This window comes from Lissotriton vulgaris, chromosome 1_1 (genome assembly GCF_964263255.1).
Source record: "Lissotriton vulgaris chromosome 1_1, aLisVul1.2, whole genome shotgun sequence".
NCBI lineage: Eukaryota > Metazoa > Chordata > Amphibia > Caudata > Salamandridae > Lissotriton > Lissotriton vulgaris.
Window position 1 is genome coordinate 1,274,123,545 of NC_141685.1, and position 20,180 is coordinate 1,274,143,724.

General features: G+C 48.1%; 1 protein-coding gene across 2 annotated transcripts in view; it reads left to right on the top strand.

Moving 5' to 3' along the window:
* Positions 1-20,180, top strand: part of ITGA5 (integrin subunit alpha 5) — a 377,970-nt gene that overhangs the window by 272,566 nt on the left and 85,224 nt on the right. For both annotated transcript variants that reach the window (XM_086964803.1, XM_086964795.1), the window contains exons 21-25: positions 8,656-8,739; positions 11,387-11,466; positions 11,903-11,983; positions 14,227-14,332; positions 15,354-15,512. In XM_086964803.1, the coding sequence (XP_086820929.1) occupies positions 8,656-8,739; positions 11,387-11,466; positions 11,903-11,983; positions 14,227-14,332; positions 15,354-15,512 (510 nt within the window). The remainder of the gene's footprint in view (positions 1-8,655; positions 8,740-11,386; positions 11,467-11,902; positions 11,984-14,226; positions 14,333-15,353; positions 15,513-20,180) is intronic.

Sequence of the window (20,180 nt, forward strand, 5' to 3'; positions counted from 1 at the left end):
TACCAAAATGGTGGCAGAGAATATTGATAATGCAGACATCCTTGGGGTTAAAATCTCATTCCAAAACTTCTGGCTTGTGCTTCTGATAGTGTATCGTCCTCCGCGGTAAACCCCTGGCTTCAATGATCTCCTTTCAGAGATTATTTCTGACCTCTGCACACCGTATCAATGACTGCTTGTGGTTGGGGACTTCAATTATCACTGGGACAAAATTCCAAAAGAGCACCTGGCCTATCAACTCGAAACATTATTGAGCTCGATGGGGCTCCATCAATTGATCAATGGCCCTACCCACATAAGGTCACACTCTGGACCTTATCTGGACCTCACAAACACGGGCTAGTCTAATAAACATAAGCCCCTGTGCTAGGTCAGACCATTCGTTAATTAGCTGCTGGGTCCCGATGGACAGCCAACTGCCTAAACCACCCCAAGAATGGAAAAGGGTGCAAAGCTGGAAAAACATTGAGCCAACAAATTTAGTAAACACCCTTCTCAGGCCCCCCCCCTCCTAAATTTGAAATTGGAAACTTGGACCAGAAAAGTGAAACCCTTATGGGTACTCTGCATACAGCCATAGACCTAGTGGCACCAGAACAAAGGGATGGGGTCAGACCAGGGTAAAGGGGCTCCCTGGTTTAATCAGTTGCGGAAGGAAAGGAAGCAAAATCTCTGCAAAGGCGAGAGTCGGTGGTGTAAAGCCAGTGACCCAGCTGACCTGGAAACCTACAAGACTTTGCTCACCCTATATAAAAAATCTATTATGACTACAAAAGCCGAGTACTATGAAACTAGAATCTCTGTTTCAGTTAACAAACCGAAAGAGACTTTCAGAATTCTGAAAGAACTCGGACAAAAGGCAGAGCGGAAACCGGCTGCCAAGTCTATTGTCTGCAATGCCTTCCAATGTTACTTTCTTCAGAAGGTCAAGTATATTCTATCTGAGATCGATAACACTCCGGTCAATCAACACTCCTTACTTCAGCTCCAAGCCCCCCTCCTTGTCAGCTGCTCACCACCTTTCCCAAACTAGACTTGGCTACCCTGGTATCCCTGATGAATCGGACTAAATCAGGCTCTCCTGCAGACTCCTGCCCTCCTAGGTTTTTCCGAATGGCCCTTCCTGGGTTGAAAGGACAGATCCTCACCATGTTAAACAACTCCCTAGAGACCGGGCACCTGCCATCTAACCTAAAGGAGGCTAGAGTCATCTCCCTGTTAAACCAGGGGCAGACACGGCCAACCCTAAAACTTATAGGCCCTTCTCTCAGCTACCCTTCCTTGCAAAAGTTTTGGAACAGCATGTTCTTAAAACACTTTCATCTTTCCTGGAGGAACACCAGCTACTCCAGGGGTGCCAGGCAGGCTTCAGAGCCCATCACAGTACTGAGCTGATGATGCTGTCAGTACTTGACGAGCTCAGAGTTATGGCTGACAGTAAAAAAAACTAGCTCCCTGATTTTATTAGATCTATCAGCCATGATTTATTTGATACTGTCAGCCATGCGCAACTGCTGGCCAGACTTACCGCTTTGGGCATCTGCGGGCTGGCATACCGGTGGCTGGAATCCTTCTTACTAGGTCGTTCACAGAGAATCCAGTTGGGCGAGCTGGTATCGGACAAAGGCACTCTTAGTTGTGGCGTCCCTCAGGGCTCTGCCCTATCTCCACTTCTTTTTAACATTTATTTGCAGCCACTGGTAGCGGCCTTAGCCAATCTGGATTGCAGAGTCTTTAGCTACACGGAGGATACCCAACTCCTCCTTCGTGTGGACAACTCCTCCCATGCCCAGGATCTGGCACAAAATATTCTCAGATTTACAGTGAATTGGATGACCGTAAATTTACTGAAAATCAACCCCGATAAGAGGTTCTTGTCATCCCCACCAAAAGCAACCCCTGGAATGACCATTTTTGGCCACAAGAGTTAGGTGCCACCCCCCTACCAGTGCCGGTCATGAAAAGTCTTGGTATAAAATTGACTGTAAGCTCTCCATGGCCAACCAGGTCACTTCAGTGGTTGGCACCTGCACAGGCCTGATGCAGCAGTTACGCAAACGTGTCCCCCTTCTTTTTACCACCTCACTATGGATGATGGTGTCAGCCACCATTATCTCGAGGTTGGATTATGGTAATGCCTTATATATCTGCCTTCCGCAGAAACGTATTAATAGATTACAGGTGGTATTGAACGATGCAGCTAGGCTGATTTTCAGGCTCCCAAGAAGGTCTCACGCCACACCGCTGTTGTGCAAGTTGCACTGGCTCCCCGTTAGGCAGAGAGCAAAATTCAAGGGCCTTTATATTGCCCACAATGCAATCTATGGCCAAGACCCTACCTACATTAAAGAACGCCTCTAGACCTATGTTCCATGCTGTACGTTGCAGTCTTCTGAGGCCTGTCGCCTTTCTCTCCCACGGTACAACACCGCATCAAAAGGGGGCAGAGCCTTCTCCTTCCTGGTTCCACAGCTATGGAACCAGCTACCTGAACATCTCCGAAAGGAACCCACTCATCTTGTTCAGGAAGCAGCTGAAAGCATTTCTGTTTAGAGAGGCTCTGAATACGGTCTAGCTCCATATCCATGCACTGTCTATGACACAGTTTAGTATCTTCTGGCCACTCTCCTTCCAGAGCTAAGAGACCGGTCGGTGATTAGGTGCTATTTAACCTCTTCGCTGCTTATGACGAGCTCTGCTCGTCATCAGCCACGGTGGTCGTGTGCTGATGACGAGCTGAGCTCGTCATGTAATATGGCTCTTTGAATTTTGCCGCACACAGCGGGAAAAGCCGCCGCAGCGATGCGGATAAATACCAGTTAACATTAACATAGAGCCAATAAGAAAAGGATAACAAACAGATAGCCACCAAAGGGTGTGTGGGGGGGTGGATAGGAGGGTGGTCGGCAGTTTTGTAAATCGCTCCAGTTTGCTCTTTATATTTATTTTTTTAAGCATGGGGGTACTACATTCCTTTTTTGGGGTTCATAGGGCGATTAAGTAGTTTGCTCAGAATCACAAGTTAAGTGCTGCCAGGACTCGAACTTGGCTCCCTAGTCAGCTGTCTCTTGATTGTATACTCTGTGTGCCCATTCTGGGTGCAGCTTTAGAACTCGTGTGGCACTATACATGAAACAAACTGCAGAGGTTCACTCGCACAATCTCTTTATCCATATGTGCATAACATAAGGGATGCAGGCAGAAACGCTGCTATCAGATGAAATCAGGATGTGTAATACTAAAGTGCAGCATTGATAACAGACCCGGTGCTCCTTGTCTGACATATGCACTCCCCTATGCAGCGGCAAGTATACGGGCACATGTAGACATGTCACTGGTAATGGACCAGACTATTCTTTGCTCTATTAGTCCCAGAACCGATGTGTTGTACATCAGAGTGCTTCTATTAAGAACACTAGTGAGGTAGCTATCAATGGTATGTCTCGCCTGTGAATGGCACTGAGGACCTGGTCTGCACTTGGCACTGCACAGCACTCTAACCATAGCACATCTCACTGTGAGAATAACACATCTATGCCACACCCCGCAGCTTATCGTGCAGCACAGAGTGCAGTACAGTCACAGAGTGGATCATCCTTACAGAATGCATACTACCAGAACTTTATACAAACACCACAAAATGTGTTTTGAACCTCTGAGGAGTCATCTAGTGCTCAGTGTCAAGTGGTGTTGTGCTGTGCACAGTACAGTCTGTTTCAAGTACATAGCGTGCATAACACTGTTCAGCATTTCATAAAAAATACTATGTGTTGTGCATCTTAGTTGTCAGTGGCATGTGCTCTGCCCAGAACTGTGCATATCAAGGCAAGAACTGCACTGGATTGATTAGAAATGAAAAAATGTAGTGTTCATAAGAATGCACCTGCAAATATGACTTGTTGTGCATTCAAGGACATAACACACTACTCCATGCCGCTTGCAATGGCGCACTGCAGAACACCTGAGAACATAGGCTGAACTCAAAAGATCCATATACACGTAGGTTCACATGAGCTGCACTCGTGTAAAAAACACTAACAATAGCAATTATAGCCCTCTCTAAAGCAGTGGCTTTCAAGTGCCACGTGTACAAAACACACATGCATATTTTTGCCACATGTAATTTTTTGGTTTTAAGATAATTTTTTTCTATTTTAATTTTGCTACAGAACATGTATGTACGCATTTTATTACACCGGTTTTCCAGTCTGACTGCTGAAAGGAGCCAGCAGGGGTTTAGCCGATGAGCATTTTCCTAAGGAAACAATGGAAGGTTGGGAGTAAATAGCACTAGGGGTGAGAATTCGGCCAACAAATTATTAAAATCACTGACCTTAAACTCATTGTTAGTGGCATGTGATTGTTATACTTACACAGCGTGATGATTACCTAGAAGCTTCTTGGCTCGAAGTAAACTGCACTAGCGAAGCCAATGGGTCTTGCCTATGGGTAGCGCTGGCTTCAGTGCAGCATGGCTGGAAAAAAAATGTGTGCTATGATGTGGTAAATGCTGGCTATGTCATACAACTTTTTTTCTTTACTTTGAGCCATGTTGAATCATGGCTTAGAAACTCTGGAAAAGCCAATCGATCTCACATAGGCGAGACCTATTGTCTTTGCCAATGCTTGTTCTGTTTTGTTGTGGGCATAGCCGACCACCATTTGGTATGTTCATCCTCCGAGTGACATCAGATGTCAACTCGGAAGTTCCTGTGCGAATTTTTGGAAAACCAGGAAAAATGTAAGAAATCAACCAAACTGCCAAAGACCGCAAGAAAAGCGATGCACCGGGAAAGGGATCCGTCCCGATTCCGACAGGGTACCCTTCCGGTATGAACCAATTAGTCGGAGAATGAAGAAGGGAGAAGCAGGTAAGGGCCATGGAAAACTTCCCTTTTAAGTTCTGCCCCAACTGCCACCACAAGTTTGCACAGAGAGAAACCCATGAGGTCTGCAATATTTGTCTCCCAAAAGTCCACAAGGAGAAAGACTGCGAAGACTGTGCAGAATTTGTACCCAAGACTCAAGGTACGACGTCCACAGAGGTTAGAGCACTACAACATGGCCAACACTTGGAAGATACAGGTATAGTTCAAAGACCTCGGCTTATCCAGTGACGAGGAGGAAAACATTGAGCAGGCCGAAAACAGCTTGTGGAGTGGAGTCTGACGTGATTTATGCCGAAGATAGGCAAACGTTGAAAAACCAAACGTAAATAAACCGCAAAAGGGTCCGACGCTAAGTCCTCAGACAATAAGTCCCTGAAGGGCATACTTCTTCGAAGCACTTGTCGACCGTAAGTCAGCCAAAACAAAAGTATCCTGACCAAAGGATACCGGTGGGAGCATGACAACGTCAAAACTCTTGACGCAACCATCTCATCTACAGGGAGCAAGATACCAGGACAAGGCCTCTGAGACTGTAGACTTATCAACGCCGAAAAAGAGACTGACACCAAAGAAAGTGCTCCAGGTAGAGCACAATAGAAGACTTGAGGCTGAAATTGCCGCCTTCCTGCAGAGGAAGGAGTTAGATGACCGCTGTAGAGTACCAGTCTGGCATGGAGGCGCCGCAACTCCAGAACCTCATGAAGAGGTGCAAGATGAGTTTTACAAACTCAGACATGACCAGGTTCAACGACCAGTACGAGGAGACATGGCAGGATCTCAATGCAGAGTCTCCAGGGGAAGGGGTGGGCAGCTACCCTTCGAGGCCACCTCCTCCTGATGACTTATCCCTCTACAACAGCCTCATCAAGAGGGCTGCAGAGACATATGGGGTCGAACTTGAGGAGGAAAAGGAGGATTCAGGTTTTCTCCTAGAAACATTTGTGCCCTCACAAAAGGGAAACCTATACCTGCCCATTCTCCCTAGCATATTGGGCTTAGGGAAGGAACCTGATTGTGAGCATGCCACTGCAAGGGCTGTAACACCATGAGTGAAAAAGTAACCTGCATTTCACTCAGGACCCTAAATTAAGGGAAATGCTTCAGTGAATTCAGCAGGAGTGTCCCGTGTAGGTAAGAATAATGGTGCGGGAGACTAGTCCGCCCCACTGCTCTTAACTGCACGGGCCACTCCTGGAATTGAATTCTAGTGACGACCGCTAGGAAGAGAAACATTGCTCCCATATCCACGGGGCGTCCACAAGAAAAATTAAGAGATTTGACTTGGTGGGAAATAAGATGGAGAGAGAAGCAGCCACCCAATGGAAGATTGCGAACTCCAGCGCTCTCTTGAACTACTACGGCCACCAGCAATGGTACGAGATGGAGTCACTTATGAACCATCTCAAGGAGGAATACTGCAAGAGTGCCATGGCAGTAATGCAGGAAGGAAAGAACATTAATACCTGCCTCAGGTCTGCATTAGATGCAGTAGATACAACCACCAGGCAGTTGTACACAGGGACAACGTGAGAAGACCTGCCTGGCTCAGAGTATTGGCTTAAAGCCGAAGGTGCAAATCTCAGTCATCAATATTTTATTCATAGGTGATGACCGATTCAGCCAGACAGTGGATGACACCCTTCACCAATTAAAGAAATATACAAGTGGCAGCACCCTGCGAGGCAGTTCTTTAGAGGAAGGGGAAGAGGCCAACCAGTTAGAGGGGGAGGACCAACAGGCAAGGGACTTGAGCAACATCCAACCCCACCACAAAACACCTGTGGGAGGCAGGATAAAGGGATTCCTGCAGAAGTAGGAAAATATTTCCTTTAACGATTGGGTTTTGAAAATAATACGTCACGGATACCGCCTAGAACTACTCAAAGAACCTCCACAAATCCCACCCAAAACCAAAGAAGTTCTTGGGACAGGAAATCAAACAACTCCGAAAGGAGGTCAGCAAACTCTTGCAAAAGAGACTTAGAAAAGATCTCAGGCTGAGAAACAAACAAGGGAAACAATTCCACATACTTTCTGGTGCCAAAACAAGATCGGACTTTGAGGCCAATCCTAGACCTCAGGTTTCTAACCCAGTTCATCCGTACACAACTCTTGAAGATAACACGGCAAGGAGTAATACCACTGCTAAGTAAGGGGTTTATATAGCCACCTTACATGTACCTATGAAACAATGACACTAGAAATACCTCCGATTTGTTCCGGACAAGGTGCATTACCAATTCCGGGTGCTACCATTTTGCATAAAGTCAGCACAAAGAGTGTTCGCAAAGTGCTTATTGGCAGCAGCAGCCCACCTAAGAAGCCCAGGAATCCATATCTATGCATACTTTGATGATTGTCTAGATAAAGCTCAGTCAAAAGAAAAATTTCATAAGGACATATAAACACTGATTTCCAGACTGCAACGACTTGGTTTCACAATAAATCACTAGCAATCTTCCCCACACCCAGAGCAAGTAAAGGTGTTCCTGGGAGCAACCTTAAACTCCAGGACCGCACAGGCATATCCAGTCCAGAAGAGAACAGAGGCAAAAGCAGAGCAGACTCCTTTATCAGAGGTGTCGTTCTCTTACAGTGAGGACTGTCACAAAACTCATGGTCTTGATGGCATCATGCAACCCACTCACAAGGCATGTGAGTCACTCCGCTTCCCCAGTTTCGGTCCTGAAACCATATTGCCAACCCCACTAGCCTCCAGCAGGCGCTTTGATTTGCAGAAAACAGATTAGTTTGTCCCAAATTATTCAAATTTTAAGCGTGCTGACTTGATTAAGTACACTTGTAAATGTATACCACCTCTCACTTCGATGACTGGGCTCATTTACAAAATTATTTAAGACCACGGTGTTGTTTAGAAGTACCTGACAAACAACTGTTTATTCAACCTTCTTTACCTGAAGTGCTCTGCTAAAAAAGCATTGCTAGAGGAAAACTAGATTCACACTTTTTAAATCGAAGCAATAGCCCTGTGTACCTTACACACAAGCATGCAACATCTACAAGCCAACGGTTTTAATGTGGTATTAACCATTCATCAACTGAAAGTGGGACCTAGGTGTAAAAAAGGAAGTGGAGTCCATTTACTTTAGCTGCTTTAGAGACGCCAACTGCTGCTTTTAAGCCCTGGTCCCAAAGCCGCCTCTGATGACTGAATGAATACAAGTGGAGGATACTGAATTGGAGTCAAAACTCTGGCCCTTTCACAAGAAGAGCCATTTAGAGAAGGCTACTCGTGTTACTAACCAGCAAACCAGTTGTATTGAAATGTTTTTTCAGCAAAAGCTTACTTTCTTTATGCAGAACAAAATCCAATCGCTCTCTAATTGCAGGCGACACACTTTTTGTGAGTATGCGGGTGAGCAGTTCTGAATGCAGATGACACCGCACTTTGCGGGTGAGTTGGCTGGTCTGAATATGTTCCCACATAGGTAAAAAAACATTTTTCCTTAGGATGCTTTAGATTTTGATGGTCTATTCTTCCTGCTTGGTGTGTACCTTGGTATTACTCGGGTTTGCATAGGTACAGATAATCTTCTGCCCTGGCCCTGCTGTGCTTGCTTTGGGACTCTGACATGGGTATAATAGAGATTCCTTCCACCCCATTATATTGTGTTCGCTATACATGCCTCTTGGGTACAGATGAGTCCATCCGATCATGTTTCTGGTGTACGTGCTGTGTTTTGTGTTAGTATAAGGTGATTCCCCTTGATGTCTACAACCTAACAAACCCTTCTCTCTCTTCCAGAGTCTGAATGAGCTCACCTGCCGCTACGAGAACAAGACCCATTTAATCTGTGACCTGGGGAACCCCATGAAGTCTGGGACGAGTGTGAGTACAGTAGTGGGATGGTGCTCGGGTACTGCTTGCCAGTGGGGTAGAAAGAGTAGAGCCACAGGGCACGTCCCTCAACCTTTCATTGCCTCTCCACAAGTCCACCCAAAACCCATTTTCCGCAGCTTGAGTGTGTGCAAACACCTGAGGAGCAGATGCAATTTTGATCTTTGTATCGGATTTCCAAGAAGGCTTGATTGTGGAGCGAGGGGCAGCCCAATGTGAAATGGTTGCATGTCCGCAGTACCTACCCTCATTACTCCTCTGCTGGCCCTTGTGATTGTACGGTTTCTAGCACTAGTCTTGTAAATCAGTCCCCTGTTTAACATGAACTGGTCGCTTTGTTTGTGGTTTTATTTTACATGAATTAGGCAATATACATGCTCTTGTCCTGATCCTAGACCAATTAAAGTTTCCATGTCGGGTCTGGAGAGTTCCTTGTGAGAGATGTTTGAAGCTGCCATGGCATCCAAAAAATGCCTATTTACACACTTTAATAGTTTTTTCAAGTCCATTAAATCCCAAACCCTCTAAAATATAAATCGGAATTGTATAGGCCTCCCAAGAGCGCAGGTGCTTAAAACCTGTCTTCTATCCCCGAGACCTGGAGATATTCTCACCTGTCTGACAGCCAGCTCGGTTTCCCTTTAGCATTTCCCTAGGTTCCCCCCAAAGCTTCCTGTGTGCAGACTGTAGAGCTGAAGGGTCTGATTTACTGTTTGTGCTCCAATCTGGGAAAAGAGGAGAAGGGAGATTCTGACTGGCACCTCGCCCAACAGCTGACCTGCATTTTTTTGTGTGCGGTCAATGTCATTTACTCCCAATCATTTAAGGCATGGAAGTATTTACAATTCCCACACAATGGAACGCCATCCAGAGTTATACACTTGGAACTGTACGATCCCCCCCCCCCCCCTCCCAAAAAGTTAATTGAAGCTATGGATCAGGCTTTTAAATATGCAGAGAAAACCCCCATTTAATTATTTGCAGACTTGCGTGGGGGAAGCAGACGCTTTGGTGTTTGTTGCTCATGGCAGAGCTGCACTGTGAGCTCAAATGAAGAAATATTGTGTTAATTCCCACCCGCCCCCCCCCCCCCCCCCCGCCGCACCGCCACGTGTGCCATGAGTTTCTGACCCTCTTCTATCTTTTGACCTTGAGAATTTGACCCTCCGCATTGACCGCAATGTCTTAAGTCTGCCTGTGCCCTAACCCCTCCCTCGCAAGCTGTACGTGGATGTTTCATCCCACTGTCCTTCATTACACCGACACGCAGCAGACCCTCTGATATTTAGGCTTTCTCTTCTCCATCCCTGGTTCGCTGATCTTTAGTCTGTTCCCGTCAGCAGACTGAGACTCGGGCCCTCCGCTGCCCCGTATCTCGCGCACGTTTGGAGGCAGGCCGTGTGTTTTGACTGTCTCTGAAAGACCACCTCCCCTCTGCCGCCCCACAATGGATGTCTGTCTCCTCGGCATCCATTTTCTAACTGCTGCGCCGCCCACCCTCTATCCCTCCGTCCCTCTTTCGTGCAACCACGTCATTAAAGTCTCTTGACTGCTGGGGTGGGGGCTGATTCTAACCCGTTCCCTCCCTCAGGCAGCTGTGGGCCAGCTGTGAGCAGAAACTCCTGGACAGACTAGATTCCAGAGTTGCAGCTAGGCCTGACATACCGTCACATTGCTTAGTATGATTATTCAAAAGCTAGGCATTAATAATATAATCTCTTTTCTTCATCCCACCCCTCCTCGCTGACATTACTCCTCTTACCATCTCACTTCACATTTCTTTCTTCGCTATTCTCACTGTGTTTCTTACCTCATCACTGCCTTTAATCCTCCTTTTTTTCCCCTCTGACTTTGGCTGTCCCTTTATTTTCCTTTATTTTCGCCCCCCCCCCCCCCCCCCCGCGTTCTCTCTCGTCCTTTATTTTACTGTCCTTTTCTTGCTACATCTCTCTTGGCCCCTTAACTCTAATGTCCCTTTTATTTCTTCTACCTCTTCCCTTTCCCCTCATCTCTCAATGTTTTTCTCACTCCCCACTTCTCCCATGTGCCTCTGTCACCATCTCTTCATTACCATTCTGCACCTTTCCTACCTGCTTCTTTGCAATTGCCATGACTTCTCATTGATTGGGCACTTTTTTGGCTTCTATTTTGCTTGTCCCCCTGGCCTCCCACTCTTGTTCTATCTTTCCCCATCTTTATCTGGTCTCCCCTCCTCGTCTACTTTTTACTTCCTTGTCCCTTCATTTAACCCATGCCGTGCTCTCCGCCTTTTCCTCTCCCACCCTCTTCCTTCCCTTTTGGTATCCTTTTGACTTTGTTTTCCTCTCACATTCTGATTCGCCAATGTCTTCTTGATTTCACTCTCGTTTCGATATTCCTTCTCTCCTCACACTCTTATGTTATGCTCATTGTTCCTCCTATCTCTTCCTGTTATGTCATCCCTATGTTCCTGAATCTATTTCTCTGCTTCCCTGGCCTCTTTCTCTACGTTCCTTGTATCATTTCACTTCTTTTATTCTTCTTGTTCTCAATCTTTATCTTCTCTGTTGCTCAAAAACATCCCTTATTCTGCCTTTTCCCTTTCTCTGGTTTTTCTGGTCTCCGTTCCTTCTTGCTTATCCTGATAAACTCACTGCAGCTGCGGGGCGGCCTGCGATTCACTGTGCCCAGTCTGCAGGACTCCAAGAAGAACATCCAGTTTGACTTCCAGATCCACAGGTCAGTACTTCAGGAACACATGCGGGTGGTGGAGACGGGCACTAATGTGTGATACTGGACCTGCGCTTCCCATGGAGCTACTAAAACAAAATAGAGGGGCTGACTGTGGCACTTAAGGACTGGGATCAAGTTCCCACCTGTTAATGTAACTATACACAATTTCTGTAGTGACCACAGCAGAGTTGGTGTGACTGTCCAAATAAATTGCATTTTGATTGCTGTGCAATTTGTGGATTTTTGGGAAACCTTCAGTTTACATTTGAGTAGTGATTTGGCATGCAAAGTTTTGTGCCCAGTAATTGAGGGCTCTTGTGCCCAGTGATTGAGTGGCCCTCTGCAAGGTGGAGGTGAACGTGGTTGGTGGTCATGTTCTTAGTGTGATAGTGGGTATGTGAGGTGATACATTCTTTTGAAGTATTTGTCTTTCTCCTTTCAGTAAGAACCAGAATAACTCGAAAAGTGAGATGGTGGCCTATTCCTTGGACGTCCAAGCCTTCGCCACCATGTCTATGTATGGGTAAGTAGTCAAGCCTTGTTTCACTTGTAGGCATAAGGTCGTGCCAAGAGGCGTCACTAGATTAGAAGGGTGAGAGGAGTTTTGTTCATTACGGCTAGTAAATAGTTAAATATTAGACGCTAAACAATACCACCATTTCCACCTCTTTCCTGACCTTGCTCATAACTCTTTCTGTACTTAATTGGTTTTGACAATATTTTTCCAAGCACTGCCCCCCGCATATGACAGGATGTTATTTGTGTAGTGAGCCAGACTGAAAATAGAAATTATCCCTAGAAAAACAGTTCAAACCAGCCGTGTGCTGCAGGAGGACGCTTCTAAAATTGTCATGAGGACGGTCATGGTTGGGTCATGGCTTCCCTTCCGGAAAATGCTACTGTGACAGATAGTCAACCTGGCCCTCTTTGTATAGAGCTGCATACCACCCATTGCACACCTCAAAACTCTTAAAATGAGCCCAAAGAACTTGTATAGAGGGGGGCAGCGCTGGGAATGAACAAGAGGAACATGATGAGAACTAGGGTTGAGGAGTCTTTAAGGTCCCTCTGTACGAAGAGCTAGGTTTCCAGTTATCCTACCGGTAGTTCGTTGGCATGGCTGGAAGAACGACTCTTTCAAGTGTAAAGAGCGCAGGATTACCAGATTGATGCAGGCGAGCGAAGAACCAGCTTCTGCAGTCTTTAAGACTCTGGACAAGGTAATTCCACCTCCCTATTGGTTCACTGAAAGCTACACATCAATGTCACTCATGCTAAAGATTTTAGGACTCCCTACATATATATTAGATATTGCCAGGATGTCAATGCCCCATTTCATCATTGCATCACAGAGTTGGGGTACCGGTCACTGTCTCCACAAACATGCAAACAGTAATCCATTAGTGCATCCTGAACCACGAGGCTTAAGGCAGAATGGATTGTGAAAGTCATCAGAACACTGAGATTGCAATGTAGCGAAATATTATGCATGTTACCCCTTATGTATTTGTTTTTTATTAGATATACTTTTTAATTGAGCTATATTCATAGTGAAAACAGTAAGTGAGGTACTGTACTATGCTGTTTGTTTATCTGTATTAAAATATTTAGCTATGTAGTTAAGATTGTAAAAAAAAAAGCATTCTTAATTTGTTAAACATGTTTTGCCTGTAGAATGAGGAGTCTTGTTATAGCTGTTCTCTGTATAGTGCAGCTATCAACAGGCTCTTATGGAATTGCTATTTTGATATTTTTTAACGCTCGTCAGAATGTTAAATCAAGAATAACAAAACTTTGCAAAGGTTTTTTTAGGATGCCCGTTATAACATAACCTGAATTGGTAAAGCGCTTTTTCACCCCAGAGGGTATCCTGGTGCTGAATAACAGATGTTTATTGTTACCTAACTCAATGGTGCTAATTTTATCTACCTCACAAGGATGAAAAAAAGTGAACCCACCGAGATTTGAACCTGTGACCATGTGGGCGAACACAGGCTCCTACAGTGGACGCATTAGTCCACTAAGTCACCAGACCTGGTTATGATGATCAACCCCAGAGTTCACCAGGGCTATGCAATATTTCCCATATTTCATGAGCTCCTGTGAAATAGGGGTTTAATACTCCTACACTTGGTTCTGTAAAAGTCCCCAAACCTAATTTATTTTGCATAAATTAATGTGTGTTGAGTATAATGCGGTCTATTACCATTGTTGCGTGTTGGCAGGCCTTGACTTGAGACTTAAAGCCTCCAGTGGGCAATGCTGTCTCTTTCCTTCCTAAATAAATGCAACACGTAGCATACTACACTCCACATAAATGGTTTATGCCTAACTTTTTCACTGCGAGTAGTCATTTTAAAAAGTGTTTCACAAACTTTGCTGCACCTTAGTGCACCTTTACACTTGAGTAATAAATGTGTCTCCTGTTGCCCCCTCCCCTTATTGAGTATATCCCCAGGGGGTGAACTCCCCAGGGCTTATAGTTTATAAATATGGCCCAGCTGCCATTCCCAAACAATCCCGCAGGGTGGTCATCTGGGTCCCACCCATGAGACCTAGGTGGCCAGGGTATCCCGATTCTGCCCACTTATACTATTTTTCTTTTTACTTCAGAAAGACTAATTCCCAAGTCCTGTAATGGCTGCCAGCATCCGATTTATCATGTTGGTGACTGTGTGCAGCATTTGCTCTTTGGTACACAGGTGTCCATTCCATTTACTGCATCTTGATTAGAGATCTTCTGACTTTCCGTTCTTTCCACGCCAGGATCTCCAAACCAGAGAGCATTATTTTCCCGCTCTCCAACTGGAAGCCAAACCGGAAGCCTGTGAAGGAGCAAGACCTGGGCCCACCAGTCAAACATGTGTATGAGGTAAGTGATGGCGGTGTTATTTCAGAAAAATACCGGAACCCTCCCAAACCTTGGTCCTGAGCGGTCAGATGATGGGCCACAGAAAGAATACGTCAAGAGGGCTCCGTGTTGGGAAGTATTGGCACTTGACAATTGCTCTCGAAAATGCTCCTGCCCAAAGAAGATTCAGGAGCGAGTCAATAACTGCTTATTAACACTCACTTGGCTTCTGGTCTCAGGCTGCCGGGAAAGGGATGTATAGAGATAAAGGGGCAATAGCTAGCATTATTTGTTTGTTATTTTTGCATCAAACTCTCCAAAGAATGTTTTCTTTCCTGAGAACTTTGTTAGACAAGGGGCTAGGGAGAGGATACAGTTGTGAATTTGGAGCAACATTCTTCCAGGCAGAGTAATATAGAGGGTCTCCAAAAAAGGGTTTTAATCCTTTCTAGTGACTCCAAGAAACCCACATAGGCAACAGTTTCGAAGGGTTGTATCTTGTGAGTGGAGGTATCTTCTACTATAGTGTTTGTCCTGCGTGGGGAGTAAGAGGGACCACAGTTAAGGATCTCCGGTGCCTGTGGTAATTGTGGCACAAATCTGTACTTGCGAGGTGTCACCTTCTGCTCAAATGTCTGATATGATAGATTTAGATGAGTGGTTATGGACTGCATTCAGTTCTATGCGTCTCACATGATTGCCGCCTTTGTTGTGTTTGATTTCAAGCAGTAGAATTACTTTAGGTTTTCCATAATGAGGAGGCTATATTTGCACATTAAGTGCAACTTGATATCTGCAAATCAAGTGAATGGCGAGTTTATTAAAGGTGAGTCGAAAGCCATCCGTAAATTTGCACAGAGCGTTGAATCACCTTGCACAAGATCACTTTCCTGTTACGTTTTCCCAAATGGCACGTTAGAAACATTTTGCACAGATTATCAGAGTACTTTTTGGGGGAGGAATGTGATTGCTTGAGTGGGTGTGAGTTACTGACCTACAATAATACTTGGTAACAATATCTCTCTCTCTCTTCTGTTATTAGCTTGTGAACAACGGTCCAAGTACCATCAGCCACGGGTTTGTGGAGCTGCATTGTCCAATAAAATTCCATAACGAATTTGCCCTCTACGTGATGGGCTATTCGGGGAAAGGCCTTGGCAACTGCACGTCCAACCTTCCAGTCAACCCCCTCAACTTCCTGGTAAGATGTAGACTAAATTAACAATGAGGAATCTTGCTTTGTTTAATGTGCAAATATACTTTCATGCACCTTCTTGAATTGGAAAAAAGCTCATAATGACAAACCTAGACCTAAGCGTAGTAAATAGATGTTAGAAAAGCAGTTATTTTTGGAGTTTTGAAATACAAGTAGTTGAAAGGAGAGGGAAACCATGTGCCAGAAATTCTACCTGAGGTTGGAAGAAAGGGCAAGGAATACATTGTAGGCCGTTGTTATGGCCGCTTGGGCTGTTGAAGAACAAAAACATACTGCTGTTTGTAATGCAAACGGCACCAACCAATCTCAAGTGGTTCCTGTGAACGCTGCTGGTTAAATTCTTATTTTTTCGCAATTTGGACCGAAAATATGAAAGTTTGCATATTTGCCTCTTTATTTCAGCTGTATTCAGTTTTCATCCAATTTTTTTTTTTTTAAGGTATCGTTTAATGCCGCAAATTGTTTTTTTTGTATACAAATTACTTCTGTTTTGCCATGCTTTCCACCAACATTTTTGTTCTAACTGCGGGGATTGGCCATCTGCTTTAAAGCAAATTTGAGTTAAAAATATTACTGCTGAAACAAACTACCCAGTAGCTTTCAGGATTGTATTGAGTGGAAGGGGTGCAACCTAAATATTCCCTGCGGAAATCAAAAACAAGGTCACTACAATTCACCCTGCAGACTACAACACAACCGGCATCTTTCTTGGCAGTATCTGCAGCGAATGATGAAGAGAAAAAGTGATCCCAAAGGGGCGAATGCCTGAGTTACACCCCCACCATTCAAAACCTCTTGCTGAGTACCTGCCATAAAGTTTGTTAAAGTCCTTGGCAGCTTACTCTTTGACAGTGAATTATTTTCGTAATAGAATAAGAGGAACTATTTCCATGGCTTTCCTGATGGATTTCTTGCTTTTCTTTTTAAGCTCTAAACCTCTTTACCCTTGGTTCCTGATTTCACCCAGTTATTAGTAGACTCAGTGGGACGCGCCTAAACCGTTCACTGGTAAAAAAAAAAAAAATTGTGGTTTCTCAGTTGGTTGTCTGTTTTGCCAACATGCACTTGTTGTGGTAATAGGAGGTTGAGTTTAGCAGTCGATAGGGTAATAAAGTCCCCTTATTTTAGCCTGCCCTATGTGATTGCCTTCTCGGAAACTGTATGTACCACTTTTTTCAAAACTGAGTGCACTTGGTAGTGGCTACTGAGTTCGTATGATCTTTGAATGTTGATCACGGTGGGCATAAGACCACTACTGCTTTCCTTTAATGGGAGCAATAGGAGGAGAGGGCTTTACTGGTGTGGCTTGACTGCTGAACTGAAGTATCTGAAAGAAACACGTTAGTGTTAGATTCCTTACCTTAGAATATCCCCAGGCGTCAGTCTGGATCCGGAAACTTTTGCGTAGCAGTACCCCTGCGCGTCGGTAGGCGTCGTCTGCAGGCGTCCCCTGCGGCTCCGCGTCCGTCGTCGGCGTCGTGCGCCGTGATGACGTCGCTGGAGTGCATAGACGCCGCCTCCGCGCGCTGACGTCAGTTCTTCTTTTTTCCGCGCCAGTGGACGCAGATCTGGAAGAGCAGTACTCCGGTCTTTGACCAAGTTTTTTCGACTTTTTTCTCTATTGTGCCTGATAGGATGCCTGGATTTAAGAATTGCGATGACTGTGAGCGCACGATGTCGGTCACAGACCATCACCGCCTCTGCCTCCGGTGTCTGGGCCCCGACCACGACGTGGAATCGTGCCTCGACTGCCGGGCCCTTACCAACAAGGCTAGGCGGGAGCGGTCCCGCAAGCTGCTGGAGCTCCGGGTGTCGGCCCCACGTCGGGACCGGGAGCGGTCCCGGTCCGGCCGGAGGTCGGGGGAGCGTTCGAGGGAGCGGTCGCGGAGCCGCGCTGGGCGCTCCGGAAGTCGACACCACTCGTCAGGCTCGTCAGGTAGGAAGCACAAGAAGTCGGGGCGTCGTCATCGTACCCCCGACTCCCCCCGACGCTCGCGCGATGCGGCCGGGGGCTCGGGTGACCCCAACCCCGCGGCTCCGCGAGAGTCGCCGGCGCGGCCTGCCTCATACCCTCCGGTCCCTGGGCATGGCGCGACGCCTGAGGAGATCGAGGCGTTCCTCATGGCCATGAGGGCGCTCGCTTCTCCGACGGGGCCTACGGCGCCTTCGGGCCCAGTGCTACCGTCTGGGGGCCCTGGCGGTTCGGGTGTCCCTGCCTCGGCGCCGTCGGGTGCTCCGGGCCCGGCGTCGCCGACGGCTCCGACCCCGGCGCCGCAGGGGCCTTCGGGATCGGCGCCGGCTGGTCTTCCGGCCTCCCCGGCGCCGTTGCCATCGGGGTTACCCCCGGCGCCGCCCCCGCGCGGCGCCGGTTCTCCACTGCCGGTTCCGGCCGGCGGTGGGGTTCCGGCGCCGGCCCCGGGCGGCGCCGTCCCCTTACCTTCTCCGACGCCGGACGCGGCGCCGGATGGGCGTCGCACGACGCCGGTCCCGGCGCCGATGGGGCCCATGAACCCCGAGGAGCCGGTCTTCATCATTGACTCCGAATACGGAGAGGATGAGGAGTACGGTGAAGGTTGGGAGGGGTCCGAGGACCCTCTGGCTCGCGAGTGCCAGTATGACCCGGACTGGACGGGTGCCTTGGGGGATGCCAGTGGTTTGGACGACTCCCCTAACCCTGGTTTGATCTCTCCTCCAACCGTGGCATCGGTGGAGGGAGCTGCCTATTCTGTGGTGCTGATGAGGGCTGCCAAGGCCTTAAACCTTGAGCTCCCCGTCGCGGCCGTGAGGCCTAACATCCTCACCGAGGTCTTCAAGCCGCAGTCATGCCCTTTGGAGCCTCTGCTGCCGTTTAATGAAGCCTTGTCTGACGTTCTGTTGGGCACGTGGTCCAGGCCCGCTTCAGGTGCGCCTGTTGATCGGAACGTGGCCAGGCGCCACCGTCCTTGTCCGGACGACCCCAAGTACCTGTCTACCCACCCCACTCCTGAGAGTCTGGTGATCCAGGCCTCGACCTCCCAGTCCGCATTCCCGTCGGCCCCGCCCGACCGGGAATCCAAGAGGTATGACCAGTTTGGTAAAAAGGTCTTCTCGTCCATTAGTTTGGGCCTGCGGTCTTGCAACACCGCCTGCCTCTTGGGCCGCTACACCCACTCTGTGTGGGATACGGTCGCGGAGCTGCTGCCAGAATGCCCCATGGAGGTGCGGGCAAAGCTCGGTCAAGCTGTAGCTGAGGGCCGGGATGCAGCGAAATATTCCATTCGGTGTGGTCTTGATACGACCGACTCGCTGGGCAGGGCTATGTCTACGACGGTGGCGATTCGCCGTCACGCCTGGCTGAGATCCGCCAATTTTTCGGCTGATGTCCAAAATACCCTGATGGACATGCCGTTTGATGGCTGTCACCTGTTCGGTGACAAAGCGGACCACGCGCTGGAACGCTTCAAGGACTCCAGGGTCACGGCCAAGTCCTTGGGTCTCTCGACCCAGCGTCAGCAACCGGGTTCGTTTCGCCCCTTTCGTGGCCAAGGAAGGGGCGCCCCCACACGTGCTGCCAGCCACGCGCCGCAACAATCCTTCCAACGCGGTGGCGGCCGTGGAAACCGCCGTGGTGGCGGTCGGGGACAACGGCGGGGTCAGACCACACCTTCCCCCGCAGCATCTACCCCAAAATCCTCCTAGTCCGTGCTTTCGGCCCCATGTGACGCCAGTGGGTGGCAGGGTTCGCCATCACCACGCTCACTGGCGCACGATCACTTCGGACAGGTGGGTGCTGCAAATTGTCCGAAGGGGCTACTCCCTCCCCTTCGAGACCTCTCCTCCAGCCATGCCACCGCAGAACCACCGTGTGTCGGGGGACCACTTGACACTTCTGCAGGAGGAAGTTACGGCCCTCTTGGCCAAGGGGGCCATCGAGCGCGTTCCTGGGCCGGAAGTAGGGCGTGGTTGTTATTCCCACTACTTTCTGGTGCCCAAGAAGGACAAGGGGGGCCTACGTCCTATCTTGGATCTAAGGAACGTCAACGGCTTCCTCCGGAAGGAGAAGTTCAAGATGTTGACGTTAGCTCAGGTCTTGGCTGCTCTAGACCCGCAAGACTGGATGGTAGCGTTGGACTTGCAGGACGCCTATTTTCACATCCCCGTCCTGCCGGCCCACCGGCGTTACCTGCGGTTCACGGTAGGCCAGGAGCACTTTCAGTTTGTCGTGCTCCCCTTCGGCCTTACCAGCGCCCCACGGGTGTTCACAAAGGTGATGGCGGTGGTCGCAGCCCATCTGCGCAGGTTAGGGGTTTCAGTCTTCCCCTACCTAGACGACTGGTTGTTGAAGGCGGGCTCGCCCCAGACAGTCGTCCACCACCTTCAGATGACGGCAGACCTCTTGCACGACCTGGGGTTCTCCATCAACGTGCCGAAATCACACCTGTGTCCCTCTCAAAAGCTCCTTTTCATCGGAGCGGTTCTGGACTCGGCGCAGTTTCGGGTTTATCCTCCGGAACGGCGGGTTCGGGATATTCAGGCTTTGATTCCCATCTTTCAGCCGCTATCCCGAGTCTCGGTCAGGTTGACGCTGCGGCTGCTGGGACTGATGGCTTCCTGCATCCTTCTGGTGCATCACGCCAGGTGGCGGATGCGGGCTCTGCAGTGGGACCTGAAGTT